Raw genomic sequence first — 20,791 nt, forward strand, 5'->3', positions numbered from 1 at the left:
GCATCCGCGCAAGTTTTGTGTGGCTCCCCCATGCGCTGCATGCACAGTCGCACCATCTGTACATGCAAGCTGTGTCTGCATACGCAATGCCTGTGCATGAACGCCATCTACACATGTGTGCGCTGTGAGCAAGTCCACATCCCCACATTGCCATCATTTTTTTGAGGACCAAATTTGAGCACAGAGAACATTCCCAACACCCCCCACCCCCCGGACCAGATTGTGCACAACAATCCCAACCTCAAAATTCATCTCCTGAAACGCATCGTCCCAACTCAGAACCTGTTGCAATCAACTGGAGTTAGAAAAACTCATTGGGGGGGGGTCCCCCGAACATAACTTAATTTTATGTTTTGCATTCCACCCAAGACATGAATTCTACAAGCGCTACTCAATGGTATCAAAAGTCCCATCCATTCAGTTTTTTGGCTTGCCGGGAGCAAGGAAAAAGGACTCATTTCTTTTTTACTTACTGAGAAATCAGCGTCTTCTGCTCTCAAGTGATCTGCGATATAATGCACGCCTTCCACGGCTAACTTCAAGGCAGGTGACATGAGCAAAAACTGTTGCTCCTTGTGAGTTTTGCTCCCTTGTCCCGACGTGCTGGCGGATTCCTTCTTTTTACATTTACATTTACAATGGGTGGCTTTGGCTTTAGGCTGGTCCACATTCAGATGGTCCTGTAGGGATGCTGGTGACTCACTGGATTGGCCGTTGGTCTGGGAAGCCTCTTCTTGCAAGTAGCAATACTGGATGCTCTTGGATCGGTAACGGATGGTCCCTTCTTCTGCTTTTCCTGGGCTGCTGTACATCTGCTGGACACTTAAGGATCGGCCTTTACACATTGAGCTAGACTGAAGGTCTCCGAGGGGGTGACTTGGAGGCTGGAGAGAGGTGCAACTACCTCGGATGGGTTCTGGGTGCAGCATTGAATACTGGCCAGAGGGTGACTTACACACCGGCTGTGGACTTTTTTGGTCCTCCAGTTGGGTTCCGAAGGACGATGTAGGGGACGGTTCATTGCTCTGCGGGCTGTTGGATGACGAGGTGATAAAGTTGGGTTCCACTTCCGTCTCCGACCAAAACCGTTGCGAGTTGACTATCTTGTGCATGGATTCGATGAGCTTCTTGCAGTTGTCCTTGACCGTCGAAGGGCGTTTCATGAAGAGGAGGCGCGGGACGACATCAAGGAAAACCTTTCGCACCCAATCGGGCATGGTGTGGGTCCGAGGAGAACGATGGTGGACGTTCAGCACGAAGACGGTGATGATGATAGACAAGGTTACAAAGATCATGGTGAAGAGGAGGTACTCTCCGATCAAGGGGATGACCAAGGACGTGGAAGGGATGATCTCGGTAATGAGAAGAAGGAAGACAGTCAAGGAGAGCAGGACAGAGATGCATAGGGTGATCTTCTCCCCGCACTCAGATGGCAAGTAGAAGACCAAGACGGTCAAACACGAGATCAGAAGACAAGGAATAATCAAGTTAATGGTGTAGAACAGAGGAAGACGCCGGATGATGAAGGAGTAGGTGATGTCTGGGTAGATCTCCGAACAGCATTCGTACTTCTTGATGTTGTAGTTGCCCACGGCGTTGATGATCACCCATTCGCCGCTCTCCCAGTAATCCAGCTGATCCACATGGCGGTGCATGCTTTCCAGATCTATCTTGGCCTTGTCATAAGTCCACGAACCGAACTTCATAGTGCAATTCTGCTGGTCAAAGGGGAAGAAGGTGACATCAATGCTGCAGGAGCTTTTGTAGATGGCGGGAGGCATCCATTTAATCCGACCGTCGTAGAAGAGGTGGGCTTTGGTCAGGTGGGTGACTGCAAAATCCCCGTCGGCGCTGTGGGAGGTAAGGAGAAGAAAATACAAAGTGGATTTTTGGGGATTTTTCCAAAGCACCAGAAAGCAAGACATGAAACAATGGATGGAAACTAATCGAGGAGAGAAGCAACCTCTTGAGTTTTATATTGCATGGAAGAGAAACCCCTTTTCTGTACCAAGGCTCAAGAGTTATTGCTGGGATTCTACCAGAGGTGGGTTTCAGCAGGTTCTGACCAGTTCTGGAGAACCGGTAGCGGAAATTTTAAGTAGTTCAGAGAACCGGTAGTAAAAATTCTGACTGCCCCCAAGTCCCAGCTGATAGGGAGGAAATGGGGATTTTGCAGTAACCTTCCCCTGGAGTGGGGTGGGAATGGAGATTTTACAGTATCCTTCCCCCAGAATGGGGTGGGAATGGAGATTTTACAGTATCCTTCCCTTGCCACGCCAAAGCCACACCCACCAAGCCATGCCATGCCCACCAAGCCATACCCACAGAACCGGTAGTAAAAAATTTTGAAGCCCACCACTGGATCCTACTGTAGGAAGCTAGCACCCACCCCTTTCCTGGAAGAGTGAAATATTTTAGGAAATATGAAAAAGGCAGAATATTATATTTCCCTGGATGAGAAATATGAGAAGCATATTTTACAGACAAAGCAGCTCCCACCTTCCTGCCCCTCACCCTTTGTCAATGGGCCATTAAGGCCTGGGCCAGTCTATTCTACATAACAAAGATCTGCCTCCTTCAGGCAGAGCCATAGTAGGAATTGCCAAAGATCCAACAAAGATAGGATTATCCCTCTACACAATAGCAGCAGAAACTCACCACATGTGACTTGGGAAGCACATGTGACCATCAGCCAGCAAGGCCCCCACCCCCTGGGAGTCTGACAACCAATCAGGAAACTCTTTCGGGGCCCCAAGAAATGCAGAGCCAGAGAGAGCATAAAAACCAGAGGATTTACTGTATCTGCCCCTTTTTTCTGTTCAGGAACTCAAGCCATGTGATCCTGTCCACCATTAAACCATCTTTCCAAGCAGCCTCCATGTCTCCAGTGTCTGTTTCCCCACTTGGAGCAGAACCCAGAAGGATGTTTCTTCCAACACTACTTATTATGGGATAGAAGAGGGAGTCAAGCCTATTCTCCAAAGCACCTGAGGGCAGGACAAGCAATCATCATCTTTTTTTAACGACCCCATAATCCTTTGCGGGGTGGAGTCTGGGCAACTAAATGGAGCGGAGTATTTACTGGCCGGATGCCCTTCCTGTCACCAATGCAGAGTTTTGTTCAGCAGATATAGTCTCATTTGTGCCCAGAGAGAGAGAAATATCTGCCTCTACCTAGGATCGAACTCACAGCCTCCTGATTGGGAGGTGAGAGCTCCACCTCTAAGCCACCACACCACTCTGAAGGCAGGACAAGCAGTAATGGATGGAAATTAATCAAGGAGAGATCTAACCTAGAACAAGGGAGAAACTTCTTAGCAGTGAGAACAGTTAAACCACTTGCCTCCAGAAATTGTGGGAGCTTCATCACTGGAGGTTTTTAAGAAGAGACCAGACAGCCATTTGTCTTAAATGGTATAGGTTCTCCTGCTTGAGCAGGGGGTTGGACTAGATGACCTCCAAGGTCCCTCCCAGCTCTATTCTGACTGACTGGATCATTTGAAAGAGGGTTTCTCCTATACTTATGGCTGATCCAGCAAATAAACAGGCAGACAGGCCGAAAAAAAATGGGCTACGGATGGCTGGCTCATCGTTTACATTTCCCTTGCTACCTTCAAGCTGCAGATTGAGTCTCGGTCCAAAAAACATTCTTTACTGAAATATTCATCAAAGCCATAACTATGCTGAATTATCCTCACCGCCACCATCACTTTCAGCTCTTTTGTGTTTCCTGTGAGTTAAAGCCCTGGCCGCATCTTCCCTTAACGGGAGAGATATCGGCCAGCTGAAAACAAAAGAGATCAAAACGCTGAGTAAGCTAATAGTTAGGGATGCCACCAAATCAGCATCCCTAACTATTCAAGTAGAATCAAGTAGATTTCCCCCACCTCCGTATCGGGAGCACGGTAACGCTGATTTCCTAATTTATTCCCATCCATGGTGGGAAATGACTGCCTAGGCAAAGCACTGTAGGAAGTTAGCACCCACCCCTTTCCTAGAAGAATGAAATATTTTAGGAAATATTAAAAAGGCAGAATATTATATTTCCCTGGTTGAGAAATGGAGAAACATGTTTTAAAGACAAAGCAGCTTCTACCTTCCTGCCTCCCCCTCTTTTGTCAATGGGCCAGAGGCAGAAACACAATCCTTTGTCAAAGGACCATCATCTGCAACACAATAGGACCCATCTAGCAACAGAAACTAACACAATAGGACCCATCTAGCAACAGAAACTCACCACATGGCACCTGGGAAGATTACATCAGCCAGCAAGGCTAGCTAAGATCCCCACCCCCTGGGAGTCTGACAACCAATCAGGATACTCTTTCAGGGTCCAAGGAAGTTGAAAGCCAGAGAGGGCATAAAACCTGGGGACTCGCTGCATCTCGGCCCTTTTTCTATTCAGGAACTCAAACCATGTGATCCTATCCACCATTAAACCATCTTTCCAAACAGTCTCCATGTTTCCAGTGTCTTTTTCCCTACTTGGAGCTGAACCCAGAAGGATATTTCTTCTAACAGCACAAGCACAAAACACACGCACACACACAGGGTGGGAAATCCCTGCCAAAGCAAAGCACAAATGCACACAAACCCAAGCACGCACAAACGCAAACGCTTGAAGCTTCGTGCAGTCCTACTTCACAGTTACAGTTTCTGGCCATTTTCGCTTCTGCTTTGTGGGATGCTGGGACGCAAAGTTTCTTAATTTATTCCCATCCACAGTGGGAAATGACTGCCAAAGCAAAGCACAAACACAAAACAAACAAACAAACAAACAAACAAACAAACAAACAAACAAACAAACATACACACACTTCAACTTTTGTACAGCCCTGGCTCCAAATTTTTTTGTTTGGGCTATGTGTGATGCTGGGACAAATTTTCATAATTTATTCCCATACACAGTAGGAAAGCTGTGTGAAAACAAAGCACACACACACACAAACACATACACAAACAGAGTGGGAAATCCCTGCCAAAGCAAAGCACAAATACACACAAACACAAAACACTTGAAGCTCTCCTGCAGTCCTACTTCACAGTTATCTTTTCTGACCGTTTTCGCTTCTGCTTTGTGCAAAGTTTCATAATTTATTCCCCTCCACAACGGAGAAATCTCTGCCAGCTCACCCACAACCCTCACAGAAGCACAAGTGTTGGTCTAATTAACCACCCGTGTGCCAAAAGCAGGGAGATTTCTACTGCAGGTAACAGACGTAACATGTTTCTAGACCTGTGGGGTTTTTTAATTATTATTATTATTATTCATTTCCTCACAAAAGGTCACTGCTCACTTCTCTTTGAGACAATGAAAAAAAGGGGGGGAGAATAGAATAGAATAGAATAGAATAGAATAGAATAGAATAGAATAGAATAGAATAGAATAGAATAGAATAGAATAGAATAACAGAGTTGGAAGGGATCTTGGAGGTCTTCTAGTCCAACCCCCTGCCCAGGCAGGAAACCCTACACCACTTCAGACAAATGGTTATCCAATTTCTTCTTAAAAACTTCCAGTGTTGGAGCATTCACAACTTCTGCAGGCAAGTTGTTTCACTGATTAATTGTTCGCACTGTCAGGAAATTTCTCCTTAGTTCTAAATTGCTTCTCTCCTTGATTAGTTTCCTCCCATTGCTTCTTGTCCTGCCCTCAGGGGCTTTGGAGAATAGCTTGACTCCCTCTTCTTTGTGGCAGCCCCTGAGATACTGGAAGACTGCTATCATGTCTCCCCTAGTCCTTCTTTTCATTAAACTAGACATATCCAGTTCCTGCAACCGTTCTTCATATGTTTTAGCCTCCAGTCCCCTCATCATCTTTGTTGCTCTTCTCTGCACTCTTTCTAGAGTCTCCACATCAAGAGATGGGGAGGAGGCCATCTTTCAAACTGCACCCCCCATAAAGCACAACAGAGCATTTCAATATACTTATGGCGCACAAAAGCAATCAAATATTTCACGAATGGCGCCAGGCTTCTTCTACCGTTGACCTTTCTAGGGAAGGTCAGCCGCCATCTTCTTAACCTACGGGGATTCGACAGCAGCAGCTGTTTTGAAAACCCATTTGTAAATGACTGCAAAGGGTAAAATGTAGATTAAGCTCTTCCTGATAATTAAATCCACCCCCCCACACCGTCGACCCCCGCCAATCATCACCCTGACACGTTTTCAGAAAACTCTGGATCGGCCAGCCTATTAGTCTATGTCACACCAAATTTATTGATTGACAAATGGTGTTCATTTTCTCCGCTTCCAAATGCCACATGCGGTGTTCGCAACTTGGGCAAGTCAATTATTCTGGCCTGTTTATAAGTAAATGAAATGCCTGTCTAGTCACTTGGTTAGGAGAACATTAAATCAGCCTAGTCATCGTGTGAGGAGAACCTTTTTTTTTCCAGACCGGTTTCCGAAACCGACCCACGACTGTCCTTTTTATTATTATTATTCTTTTATTCATTAAACATGAAACTCAGTCAATTGAACATTTAAAAATGTATCATGAATAGCACTGACTGGTGCTAATGGTTGATACGGGTTGCTGCCAGCATCCTAGGTATCAACCAAGTATCTTCTTTTGAAGGAGGAGGAGGAGGAGGAGGAGGAGGAGGAGGGAGAGGGAGAGCGGGAGGGGGAAGGAGAGGAAAAGGAAGAAGAAGAATGGAGAGGGAGGGAGAGAGGAAAGGAAGAGGAAGAGGAAGAAGAAGGAGGAGGAGGAGGAGAAGAAGAAGAAGAAAAAGAAAAGAAGAAGAAAAAGAAAAGAAGAAGAAGAAAAGAAGGAGAAGGAGAAGAAGAAGAAGTTTGTCTTTATATCACAAATTCCATTTCTAAATTGAACAGCGTTGTTTTCTAGTTAACCAAAGTGTTAAAATTTAAACATCTGTCCTTTTTAAAGGGATGGTAGAAGGAACTGTGAAATAGATGGATCAGAAAACGTGACTTACAACCACAATTGAGGTACCGGTAGTCCTGGATTTACGACTGCAACTGAGGCGAAAATTTCCATGGCTAAACAAGACAGTTGTTAAGGGAGTTTTGCCTCACTTTACGAACTTTCTTGCCGCAGTTGGTAAGCGAATCAGTGCAGCTGTTCGGTTAGTAACACGGTTGTTAAGTGAATCTGGCTTCCCCACTGACCTCGTCAGAAGGTCGCAAAAGGGGATCACATGATCGGGGACATTGCAACTGTTATAGATAGAGAGATTAACAGAGTTGGAAGGGACCTTGTAGGTCATCTAGTCCAACCCCCCGCCCAAGCAGGAGACCCTACACCACTTCTGACAAATGGCAATCCAGTCTCTTCTTGAAATTCTCCAGTGATGAAGCTCCCACAACTTCTGAAGGCAACTTCTGTTCCATTGGATGATTGTTCTCACTGTCAGAAAATCCCTTCTTATTTCTTGAATCTCTCCTTGGTCAGTTTTCATCCATTATTCCTTGTCTGGCCTTCAGGTGCCTTGGAAAATAGCTTGACCCCCTCCTCTCTGTGGCAGCCCCTCAAATATTGGAAGTTGCTCTCATGTCTCCCCTGGTCCTTCTCTTCACTAGACCAGCCATGACCAGTTCCTGTAACTGTTTATATTTCATATAAAATATATTCATATTTTTGTATGTCTTTATTTATTTTCCAAAACATCAGAGGGCAGGACAAGCAGCAATGGATGGAAACTAATGAAGGAGAGAAGCAACCTGGAATTGAGGAGAAACTTCCTAACAGGGAGGACAATTAACCAGCTTGCCTTCAGATATTGTGGGTGCTTCATCATTGAACATTTTAAAGAAGAGACTGGACAGTCACTTGTCTGAAATGGTATAGGATCTCCTGCTTGAACAGAGGGCTGGACTAGAAGACCTCAAAGGTCCCTTCCATTTCTATTCTGATTCTGATTCTGTTTTAGCTTCCAGTCCCCTAATCATCTTGGTTGCTCTTCTCTGCACTCTTTCTAGAGTTTCAACAATCAACATCTTTTTTATAGTGTGGTGACCAAAACTGGATGCAGTACTCTAGGTGTGGTCTTACTAAGGCTTTATTTAGTGGTATTAGTACCTCGCGTAATCTTGATTGAATCCCTCTGTTAATGCAATTTAGGATTGCATTGGCTTTTTTGGCTGCCGTCACACACTGTTATAGACACACGTTAGTTGCCAAGAGGCTGAATTTTTATCACATGACCCTGGGAACAAGCAAAGTCAATGAGGAAGCCAGGCTCACTTAACAACCATGTTACTAACTAAATAACTGCAGTGATTTCTTTAACAAGTGTGAAAGATTGTATAATGGGCAGGACTCACTTAAAAAATGTTCGCTTAGCAACAGAAATTTTGAGCTGAATTGTGGTCATAAATCGAGGACTAGCTGTATTGCAAATTAATGCTAAAGAAGCAAAATTATTTTTGTAAGCACACTACCAAAAGTTCACAAATATTTATGGAAAAGGAAAAAAAATGGGTTGATCAATTTGGTTTATCGGCTCTTAAAACAGCCAAATCCATCTACTGGGCAACTTTCTAGTTTTGTGAGATTTGTGATATTTACTCCCAAACAGCCGCGTTTTAGAGAAATATATATTCAGCACGATTAGGAAAAAGATATATTCGGTGCAGCTGGGTTTAGAAGCTGCTTTAAAAAGTTGGCAGAATAATATTCTGCGGCTGAATATATACAGAATGCTGACTTCCGAGCCAGTTAACGCTAACGATATATTTCTCGGTTTCGTTTTTAAAGGAATTTCTCCCAGGATAGCAAATGAACTGAAAGGAATTATTTTTTTTCTCTCTGGAATGTCTGTTTTACAAGGGTATCCAAACTGTGGGCTTCAACTCCCAGAATTCCTCAGCCAGCCATGATAATTGGGGGATTTTGGGGGTTGAAGTCCGCAGGTCTTAAAACTGCCAAAGTTAGACCCTCTTGTATTAGAACATTTAAATCTGGTTAATTGATAGCGTAATCTTATTGGTGAGATGGGCAGTATGTAAATATAATAAATAAATAAATATAAATAAATAATTTGGGAGGGGAGCCAGGCCAACAGAGTGGAGAAGAAGAAGGCAGGGAGTTTGGAGGAAATTAGGAAGTCTTTTGTTCAATGCAAGTAGTCCTCGTTTAGTGACCGTTCAAAGTTACACCGGCACTTTACAAAAGTGACTTATGACCTGTTTCTATACTGACAACCCTTGCAGCATCTCTGTAACCACGATCAAAATTTGGGTGCTTGCAAACTGGCATTTACAGGTAGTCCTCAACTTATAGCAGTTCATTTAGTGACCATTCAAAATTACATCGGCATTCAAAAAGTGACTGATGACCATTTTTCACAGTTACGACCTTTGTAGCATCTCCACAATCATGGGATCAAAATTCAAATGCTTGGCAACTGATTCATACTTATGACTGTTGCTGGGTCCCAAAAGTCACGTGTGATTCCCCTTTTGTGATCTTCTGACAAGCCAAATCAGTGGGGTGAAGCCAGATTCACTTAACAATCGGGTTACTAACTTATCAATGGCAGTGATTCACTTAACAACGGTGGCAAGAAAGATCGTAAAACGGGGCAAAACTCACTTAACAAATGTCTCACTTAACAACAGAAATTTGGGGTCCATTGTGGTCGTTGAGTTGAAGATTACCTGTATTTGTGACGGTTGCACTGTCCCGGGTTAGGAGACATTAAGGAACGGGAGACGTTAAGTGAATCCGACTTCCTTCATTGACTTTGCTTATCAGAAGCCGGCTGGGAAGGTTACCAATGGTGACCCCGGGACAGTTATGACAGTGCCACGAATGGTTGTAAGCAGTGGTGGGTTCCTCCCGGTTCAGCCCGGTTCTCCCGAGCCGGTAGCGGTGACGATATATCGTCACCGAGCCGGTTCTGCCCCCCTGCCCTCCCCCGGGGCCCCCACCCCACCCACCCCCGCGTTATTCTTACCTTTTATTTGGCCCCACCCCCAATCTATTGCTGCCTCCTGAGTCCCAGCTGTCGGCTAGAGGGAAAAAAACTATTTAAACTCTTGCCGCGGGGCTTCAAAGGGCCGCCCTACAGCTGATCAGTGTTAAAAGAAAACAAATGGGTAGACCGGTGCCTGCAAAAATACATGAGTAGACCAGTGCCTGCAAAAATACATGGGTAGACCAGTGCCTGCAAAAATACATGAGTAGACCAGTGCCTGCAAAAATACATGAGTAAATCAGTGCCTGCAAAAATACATGAGTAGACCAGTGCCTGCAAAAATACATGGGTAGATCAGTGCCTGCAAAAATACATGAGTAGACCAGTGCCTGCAAAAATACATGAGTAGATCAGTGCCTGCAAAAATACATGGGTAGACCAGTGCCTGCAAAAATACATGAGTAGACCAGTGCCTGCAAAAATACATGAGTAGACCAGTGCCTGCAAAAATACATGGGTAGATCAGTGCCTGCAAAAATACATGAGTGGACCAGTGCCTGCAAAAATAAATGGGTAAACCAGTACAGCTCTGCAAGCAGTTAAAAGCCTGGTAGACCAGTACCTCTGCTAAATCCTAAATAATTGTCACATGACCATCAAGCCATGCCCACAAAATAAGCCACGCTTACAGAACCGGTAGTAAAAAAAATTAGAACCCACCCCTGGTTGTAAATCAAGGACTACCTGTATCCTTATTTTTTTCTTGAAGAATCTCCAGCCAGAGATTTCTGCCAGACCACTGCAGCACCAGCAGATACCAAAAAAAGTTACATTTTGATTTACTAAGGTAATTCCATTGGTTCAAAGAGGTAAGAAACTTGGCCGGCCCTTCGTCCAAACGATTTACTGCAGATTAATGCTACTTTGCCAAGAAATCTCACTGAAGCAGGCTGCAGATGGAACAATTAAAAGTAAGTGCTCTATCAGGGAGGACAATCATTTTGGAGGGAGACCAGGTACGTCTGGGAAAAAAATGCCTCTCTGGAAACAGGGGTCTCCAAGCTTGGCAACTTTAAGACCTGTGCACTTCAACTCCCAGAATCCCCCCCGCCAGCATGGCAAATGTTTTAGAGCAGTGATGGCTAACTTTTTTGTTGTTGCGTGCCGAAAGTGCGTGTGTGCACCCACACCCATAATGCAACATGCCTGCACCCCCCTTGCGCATATGCGCACAACTCCCCTGCACTCCCCCTGCACCCCATTTTGGGCCTAGTAGCAGAGGTGGGTTTCAGCAGGCTCTGACCAGTTCTGGAGAACCGGTAGTGGAAAGTTTGAGTAGTTCGGAGAACCGGTAGTAAAAATTCTGACTGGCCCTGCCCCCACCCATTCTCTGCTTCCCAAGTCCCAGCTGATCGGGAGGAAATGGGGATTTTGCAGTATCCTTTCCCCCGGAGTGGGGTGGGAATGGAGATTTTATAGTATCCTTCCCCTGCCTAGCCCACCAAGCCACACCCACCAAGCCACATCCACAGAACTGATAGTAAACATTTTTGAAACCCACCACTGCCTAGTAGGCCTCCCTGCAGCCTCCTGGGAGCAAAAAACAGGCCAGGAGGGCCCGCACCGCACCCCCCCCGTGCCCCGTTTTGGGCCTAGTAGGCCTCCTTGCACTTATAACCCACAATGCAATGCAATTCTGCCGATTTATAACACCCCCCGCATGCCCCGCCCACCTGCGCATGATGTGCAACCCACCCGCACTCCCCACCGTGCATGCATGTGCCTGTCCCGCATGCCCCCTGCCCCCTGCGCATGCGGGCAGAGACCTGAAAATCAGCTGACCGGCGGGAGGCACGCACACATGCGCAGTGCAGCTGAACTGGGGGGGACGGCTCGTGTGCCCGCAGAGAGGGCTCTGCGTGCCACCTGTGGCACGCGTGCCATAGGTTCACCATCACGGTTTTAAAGGGATGCCCAACCTTTGGTAATGTGAAGATCTGTGGACTTCAGCTCCCAGAATTCATTAGCCAGTCACGCTGGCTGAGGAATTGTGGGAGTTGAAGTTCACAGGTTTTAACTTGACCAAGGTTGCAGACCCCAGCTCTAAACAGAATGGGACAATGTGCTGTGGCCAACTCACCACAACCAACTTACCACAGCTGACTCGCCACAAGACAACTCGGCGTGGGACAATTCAACAATTCAATTTAATCATTTAACATAATTTTAAAACTGTTTTAATTTTTGGTCATTCACATTTCATTTTTGTCCCTCCATTTGCATCCTCTCTTTATTGATTCTATGCCGAGTGGCTATGTTGTAGTCCGCCAGCAGCCTAAGGAGCTGGAAGCGGAGTCGGACAGTGAGGAGGCTGGGGAAGAACATGGGCCAGTTCTGGAGTCTGGGGAAGGTCCGGACGAGGGCTCTGCATCGGAGACAGAGATGGGGCCAGGGCCATTTGGGAATGATGCGTGGACTCTGGAGCCCCCAGAGTCAGACAGCAGAGAGGCAGAGGAACAGGAGGAGCCTGTTCCTAGTGCACACATGCAAAGAGCTGCCAGAAGGCAAGAGGAGCTAAAGCAAAAAGGACGACTCAGGAGTATGGCCAGGAGATGATTGGCCCCTCCCAGAAAGCTTAAAAGACCAGCAAAGGCTCTTGGGAACTTTGTAGGAAAGCAATGTTGCTACATTTGTTTCTTGTCAGCATCTCTTGTTTCTGAACTTCATGGGGTTTTGCCAAGAAAAGCCTTTGGCAGGGTGCCAAAGAAGACAAAGGTTGGTGATAAGGCTGAAGGACTGTTTATGAAGAATTTGTTTTGGAATTAATTTGGACTAAGCTGAGAAAGAAGTAATTCTCAGATGTTCTAATAAAATATGTTTGTTTAGCACTGATTGTGTGTGGTAATAACTACTTGGGCCTAGGTCACAACAGGCTAGTTGGCCACTGTGATTTGGCCGTGGTGACTTCTAAAGGCCTAGAAAGCAAATATTTGGATCCAAAGGAGCTTGTGGCCTTTGGACCAATCGCTCTTAGCAATCCTAGCCTGCATGACCGATAGCAGAGGATGCTGGGAGATGTAGTTCAGCAGCATCTGGAAGGCACAAAAGATCGTAAAATGGAGCCAAACTCACTGAACAAGTGTCCTGCTTAGCAACAGAAATTGGGGGCTCAATGGTGGTCATAATTCAAGGACTACTTGTAAGACATATGAACGTCAGCTCCTAGAATTCTCCACCAGGAGTTGAAGTCAAAGTTGCCAAAATTGAGAAACATTGGCATAAAATAATTTCTGGTCTTCACTGTTGGGTACATGTTGAGTTCCTAGGCCCGTGATGACGAACCTATGGCACGGGTGCCACAGGTGGCACGCGGAGCCATATTGGTGGGCACGCGAGTGTTGCCCTAGCTCAACTCCAGCGCACATGCGTGCACTGGCCAACTGATTTTCAGGCCTTCCGGTCCCACCGGAAGTCGGGAAACTGGCTGTTTCTGGCTTCTGGAAGGCCTCCGGGGGGATGGGGAAGACTGTTTTTGCCCTCCCCAGGCTCCTAGAAAGCCTCTGGAGCCTGGGGAGGGGGAAAAACAGGCCTACCGGGCCCACTGGGCCATCATGTGCCAAAAGCAGGGAGAACTGGGGGGGGGGGGTGTCACGTGCGCATGCGTGGGATGGTGGGGCGTATTGAATTATGGATGTGGGCACCTGCACCCGTGACCCCCCCTGCTCCCCCCGCTTTTGGCACGCGATGGCAAAAAAGTTAGCCATCACTGTCCTAGGCAAAGCCACATTTCCCATTAATTTTCACAACGGTGAGCAGCTTTATAGAAGTCCATGCAGAATTCGAGGAGGGTGAATGAAATGACCGAGGTGTTTTTGTTCAAAGGCAGAACGAAGCAGGCCCTGTTCCCAAGATCCCTCTGCAGCGTTTAACGGAATACAGGTTGTGTTTCAACACAGCGAAATTCAAAAGAGCAGCCGTGTTTTGCTCCAACTTCAAAACAAAAATTTGGCATCCACGAATTTTGTTTTGAGCTCACCTCCTTGCCAGGTTATTTTCTTCATCTCAAACACTCAAAATATTGGCACGGGTGGTGATTTTTCAGTCTTTTAAAAAGCATACCGTTCAGTTACTCATAATTAACTAATGATGCGTTGGAAAATCTCCATGGTGCTTTAAACTCCTTGTCTATTCACTTCTATTTTATCTCTAATTATTCTTTTAAAAATATTTAACCAAAGTACACCCCGCCCAAAATATTGTCATTTAATATGGTCAGACTCTGTTCTAAGGCCAGAAGGAAACTGCATTGTGCAATACTTCGTTTAATTTTCAAGTTCAGAATGCCAAACGGGCTATTTCAAGTGCAGAATTTTTGACATCTGACCCTTTCTGTACCGTCCTTCAGCTTCTTCTGTGAAACACGATATTGATATCACTTTTTTTTCCTTCCTGACTGGTGGATGAGACAGAATTTCCCTACACAAAGACTTATAAATGTGAGAGACAACACCATGTTCTCATTTACACCCAGAAGCAAAATGTATTTCATAATTTAAATTGAGTCCAGGGTTTTCTTGATCCCCCTTCAGTCATCTCCTGTAACTGGTTGAAGAGGGTTACCAGTCCATGGTCTCTAGCAAATTTCCCTTCCAGTGTTCCTCCTGAATTTCTCTCTCTCTCTCTCTCTCTCTTATCTATTCATCTATCTATCTATCTATCTATCTATCTATCTATCTATCTATCTATCTATCATCTACATATCTATCTATCTACATATCTACATATCTATCATTTATCATCTATCTATCTATCTATCTATCTATCTATCTATCTATTATCTATCTATTATCTATCCATCATCTATATCTATCTATCTATCTATCTATCTATCTATCTATCTATCTATCTATCTATCTATCTATCTATCATCTCTCTATTATCTATCTATCTATCTATCTATCTATCTATCATCTATCTACATATCTATCTATTATCTATCTACATATCGATCTATCTATCGATCTATCTCTATCTATCTACATATCTATCTATCTATCTACATATCTACATATCTATCATTTATCATCTATCTATCTATTATCTATCCATCATCTATATCTATCTATCTATCTGTCTGTCTGTCTATCTATCTATCTATCTATCTATCTATCATCTCTCTATTATCTATCTATCGATCGATCGATCGATCGATCGATCTATCATCTATCTACATATCTATCATCTCTCTATTATCTATCTATCTATCTATCTATCTATCGATCTATCTATCTATCGATCTATCATCTATCTACATATCTATCTATTATCTATCTACATATCGATCTATCGATCTATCTATCTATCTATCTATCTATCTATCTATCTATCTATCTATCATCTAACTAACAATTATCTATCAATCTATCGTCTATCTATCTCTGCCTATGTTGTAATTTTTGTAAATAAATAACTCAAGACAGTGAACATAGCCAGCACACCTTCCTCTTCCTATTTTCCCCATGACAACACTGTGAGGTAGGTTGGGTTGAAAGAGAGTTACTGGCCCAAAGTCACCCAGCTGGCTTTCATACCTGAGGTGGGACTAGCACTCACAAGTCTCCTAGTGGTTGGCCCAACATCATCCAGTCAGCTTTCATGCACAAGGCAGGACTGGAACGCACAGACACCTGATGATTGATCCAAAGTCCCCCAGCTGGCTTTCATGCCTAAAGCAGAACTAGAACTCACAGCCTCCTGGTGACTGACCCAAAGTCACCCAACTGGCTTTAGCTTTCTATTTCCACTTACTAGATTTTCTGCATGATTTGCTTTAGTTTGGCAAGATTTCTGCCTATAAAGGAAACTGCTTAGAGAATATCAGTGTGTCCTTCTTGGTTACTGAAGCCTGACCTCTGCAAAAATACCCTGTGTTTTCAGGAAGACAAAATAAATCCACAGCCTTAAGTAAAGATGCTCAGAATATGTTCTTACTTGTTGTAAAGAACGATGTCCGGTCTCCAAATAAGCTCGGATGGGATTCGTATCGACGTAACGTTCTCGTATTCTTCAGGATCCCAGCGTAACTTATAATCATGCCACTCCTAAAAGGCAGGAAATACCAGATAAATAATTAGACCCGAAAAGAGAAAGCGATATTAATCACCAAATTCTGAAGTCAGAACTGAAGAAGATTCTTGGAGGAGAAGTGAAACGTCTTCAAAGAAAAAGAAAGAAAGTCCAGTTGCCTTTTGAAAAAAGCACTTTTGGGACAACCATGATCTGGATGACTGAGACTCTTCCATAAACATCAAATTTTAAACACATTTTATGTCAGGCTTACAGGAGCAAGAAGAATAATTGCCTCAGTGTTTGTCATACTTGGCAACTTTAACACATGTGGACTTCAACTCCCAGAATTCCCCAGCCAGCATGAGAAACACAGATCTATACTACAGGTGGTCCTCGATTTATGACCATAATTGAGCCTCGAATTTCTGCTGCTAAGTGAGACAGTTGTTAAATGAGTTGTGCACAAATTCACATGACCTTCCTTGCCACCTTTGTTAGATAAATCACTGCAGTTGTTAAGTTAGTAACACGGTTGTTAAGTGAATCTGGCTTCCCCATTGACTTCGCTTGTTGGAAGGTTGCAAAAGGGGATCATGTGACCCCCAGATGTTGCAACCATCATAAATATGAATCCGTTGCCAAGCGGTCAAATTTTGATCATGTGACCAGCAAAGGTTCAAAGTGTGAAAAATGGTCGTAAGTTACTTTTTTCAATGCTGTTGTAACTTCGATCTCAGAGGTGGTATTCAGTGGTTCAGACCGGTTTGCCCGAACCGGTAGCGGAAATCGCAGGTGGGCCTGCCCACCCATCCCAGCTCTATGCCATCCTATTTAGGCATGTTTTTGAGGCTGGGTCCATGCTGTTGTGGTCCGCCAGCAGCCTGCGGAGCTGGCAGCGGAGTCAGACAGTGAGGAGGCTGAGGAAGAACATGGGCCAGTCCTGGAGGCTGGGGAAGGCCCGGATGAGGGCTCTGCGTCAAAGGCAGAGATGGGGCCAGGGCCATCTGGGAATGATGCGCGGACTCCGGAGCCTCCACAGGCAGACAGCAGAGAGGCAGAGGAACAGGAGGAGCCTGTTCCTAGTGCATGCATGAGAAGAGCTGCTAGAAGGCAAGAGCAGCTAAAGCAAAAAGGACGACTCAGGAGTAAAGCCAGGAGATGATTGGCCCCCTCCCATAAGGCTTAAAAGACCAGCAACAGCTCTTGGGCTCTTTGTCGGAAAACAACGCTGATAGATTTGTTTCTTGTCTTGCTGCATTTATTTCTTGTCTGCGTCTCCTGCTTCCGAACTTTTGCCAAGAAAAGCCTTTGGCAGGTTGCCTAATTAGACCAAGGTTGGCGATAAGGCTGAAGAATTGTGTTATGAAGAATTTGTTTTGAATTAGTTTGGACTACGCTGAGAATGAGTTTAATTCTCAGCTGTTCTAATAAAGTCTGTTTTTGAACTGATTGCATCTGATAATACCTACTTGGGCCTGGGTCACAACACATGCGTGAAAGGCGTGAGCGCCAGAAAAGCACATGCGCAGAAGGCCTGGTGCATGCCTGGACTGGGCGCTTGCTCATATTTGCGAACTGGTAGAGAAAGTAAGCGAATACCACCCCTGTTCAGTCTCTAAACGAATGGTTATAAGTTGAGGACTATTGTATTGCCCAGAACTGTATTGCTGGTAGGGGTATTCTGGGAATTGAAGTCCACACATCTTAAAATGGCTAAATTGGGAAACACTGGCCTGGAATAACAAAATTCCTCAAACTGAAGCCGGCTTAACTCTTTGACATGCCCTGGGAATTCCCCCACAAAATAACTTTCCCCCTCTATTAATATTCCCTTGCAAATAATGATTTGAAAACATATGTTTGATCCCCGCAGAAATGAAAGGAGCAAATATGGAATTTCTCTAGTTGTTTTTTTTTTTTTTCTGGATACAGTCAATATTGTATTGTTTCTTTCCCCTGTTGGGTTGCACAAGTAACTTCCAAATCAATTTTTATTTCAAAAACTGGAGAATAAAATACACTCAGAATATAGCAGGTGTCAGGCTTCGATGTCATCTCAAATAAATTGCACTCCCAAACAATCTTTGCTGAAATATTCCATTTATTGAGTACGACACATCTGGCCTCGACTTCGTCGTAACCGATACTAACCCTCTGATCCCCAAACCCTTCCCTTTCCATTCCCCAAGTCTCATCTTCTCATTGGCCATCTTCCAAGTCAGTCTCCCCAGCTTCTGACCTCACCCCACAGGAATGTCCCCCCTCCCATCCCATCTTCTAGGGGATATTATCTACAGAGAAAATAAGTAGGTGAAAAGTCAAGCCTCGTCTCCTCCTTTTTATGGCAGCATCAGAATGCTGACAGCAGGACGCTTAGAATATGGACATTATTTTAAAGCAGGGGTAAGGCGGTCTCAGCCTTGAAGTTAAATTTAATTTTTGCTGCAAAATATCGGATCAGGCTTCTGATAAAAGAAATCTACAGTGTTCTTTTCTTACCATCTGTTGCTTGGGGGGAAAAGGAGGGAGGGAGAAGGAGAAGACTAGGGGAAGGAGGAGGAGAAGAAGATGAAGAGGAGGAGGAAAAAAGGGGAAGGAGAAAGAGAAAGAAAGAGAAAGAAAGGGAAGGAGGAGAAGGAGAAGGTGTGTGGACTTCAACTCTCAGAATCCCCCTCAGTGGCCATGGTGGTTGTGGAATTCTGGGAGTCACAGTCCACACACCTGGAAATTGCCATGGTTGGGAAACACTGAATTTATTTGGAAATAGAAGAATTTTTTGAGACAGCTTTCAAAACCAATAGCCAGATTGTATGGGCCAAGTCCTTTAACACCCATTTACCTAAAGGCAGAGGTGGGTTTCAGCAGCTTCTGACCAGTTCTGGAGAACCCGTAGCGGAAATTTTGAGTAGTTTGGAGAACCGGTAAATACCACCTCTGACTGGCCCCGCCCCCATCTATTCTCTGCCTCCCGAGTCCCAGCTGATCGGGAGAAAATGGGGATTTTGCAGTATCCTTCCCCTGGAGTGGGGAGGGAATGGGGATTTTGCAGTAACCTTCCCCTGGAGTGGGGAGGGAATGGAGATTTTACAGTATCCTTCCCCTGGAGTGGGGAGGGAATGGGGATTTTGCAGTAACCTTCCCCTGGAGTGGGGAGGGAATAGGGATTTTGCAGTAACCTTCCCCTGGAGTGGGGAGGGAATGGAGATTTTACAGTATCCTTCCCCTTGAGTGGGGAAGGAATGGAGATTTTACAGTATCCTTCCCCTGGAGTGGGGAGGGAATAGGGATTTTGCAGTAACCTTCCCCTGGAGTGGGGAGGGAATGGAGATTTTACAGTATCCTTCCCCTGGAGTGGGAAGGGAATGGGGATTTTGCAGTAACTTTCCCCTGGAGTAGGGAGGGAATGGAGATTTTGCAGTATCCTTCCCCTGGAGTGGGGAAGGAATGGAGATTTTACAGTATCCTTCCCCTGGAGTGGGGAGGGAATGGGGATTTTGCAGTAACTTTCCCCTGGAGTGGGGAGGGAATGGAGATTTTGCAGTATCCTTCCCCTGGAGTGGGGAGGGAATGGGGATTTTGCAGTAACCTTCCCCTGGAGTGGGGAGGGAATGGGGATTTTACAGTATCCTTCCCCTGGAGTGGGGAGGGAATGGGGATTTTGCAGTAACCTTCCCCTGGAGTGGGGAGGGAATGGGAATTTTGCAGTAACCTTCCGCTGGAATGGGGAGGGAATGGAGATTTTAATGTATCCTTCCCCTGCCCCGCCCACCAAGCCACACCCACAGAACCAGTAGCAAATTTTTTTGAAACCCATCACGTTTCTGCTTCATTTTTTTCTGAGCTAGGTAAAGTTAGATCTCTGGAACATTGGGGGGGGGGGGGAATAAGGAAAATCTTGGTTGACTCACTTGTTTCACCCAAACATTTGTAGTCATCATTTGGTTCTTTTCATCCTGAAAAATGAGAAAAGAGCAGAATAGAGTTGTAAGAAAACCACCATTATTCCCCAAAGCTCTGTAAGCTTTTGCTGATGCTGTAAATCTCACCAATATCTGCATTAATAAATATGGGGTCTTTAGTGGTCAGTGAGCTTGGTGGTTTTCTTGCAGACGTTTCATTACCCAACTGGATAACCTCATTAGTGCTAGAAGAGAGTGGAGCTGGATTACCGTATTTTTTTGGAGTATAAAACACACCTTTTTCCTCCCTAAAAGGGGGGTGAACAATTAGATGTGTCTTATACACTGAATATAGCCCCGCCCACCTACTGGCCCCCACCCTTTGGCCTCTGCCTCCCAGCAGTTTACCTCCTTGCAAGCAAACAGCAAGAAAAAACAGCTCCTTTCAGCTTCAGCACAGCCTAATTAGCACAAGTTGATTGGATCAGCCTCCCGACTCTCAGCTGATTTGCTCTCAGCTGTTTTGCGCAAGGCTCTGCTGCTTGCTGCAAAGAGGTAAATTGCTGGAGCAGATTTTTTTTTCTTCCTTGTGCTAATCAAGCTATGGTGAAAACGAAAATGAAAGTAAAGCAGGCTGTTTGCTGTTTGCTGCAAGGAGGCAAAATTGCTCAGAGGCAGAGGGAGATTTCTTTTTTCTTCTTTTCCTCACCAAAAAAGGTAGATGCGTCTTATACTCCGAAAAATACGGTAACTTTAGAGCAAAAACCAAGCTGTAAATAACAACCTAGATCAAGGAACTACCAAGGACATTCCCACCAACACTGACAGGGTAAACCACTTGTATATAAACAGAGAGCAAACCCCACTCTCTTCTAATATTGATGATGTTATCTAGTTGGGTAATGAAATGTCTGCAAGAAAACCACCAAGCTCAGAGAG

General features: G+C 45.0%; 1 protein-coding gene across 2 annotated transcripts in view; it reads right to left on the reverse strand.

The window, feature by feature from the left end:
- The window catches only part of CHRNA4 (cholinergic receptor nicotinic alpha 4 subunit), an 87,046-nt gene that overhangs the window by 19,850 nt on the left and 46,405 nt on the right, over positions 1-20,791 (reverse strand). For both annotated transcript variants that reach the window (XM_070940137.1, XM_070940138.1), the window contains exons 3-5: positions 19,862-19,906; positions 15,876-15,985; positions 474-1,851 (exon numbers count right to left, since the gene is read on the reverse strand). In XM_070940137.1, the coding sequence (XP_070796238.1) occupies positions 474-1,851; positions 15,876-15,985; positions 19,862-19,906 (1,533 nt within the window). The remainder of the gene's footprint in view (positions 1-473; positions 1,852-15,875; positions 15,986-19,861; positions 19,907-20,791) is intronic.

Source organism: Pituophis catenifer, unplaced genomic scaffold (genome assembly GCF_029215685.1).
Source record: "Pituophis catenifer annectens isolate HBS135680 unplaced genomic scaffold, rPitCat1.0.hap2 SCAF_3, whole genome shotgun sequence".
Taxonomy (NCBI): domain Eukaryota; kingdom Metazoa; phylum Chordata; class Lepidosauria; order Squamata; family Colubridae; genus Pituophis; species Pituophis catenifer.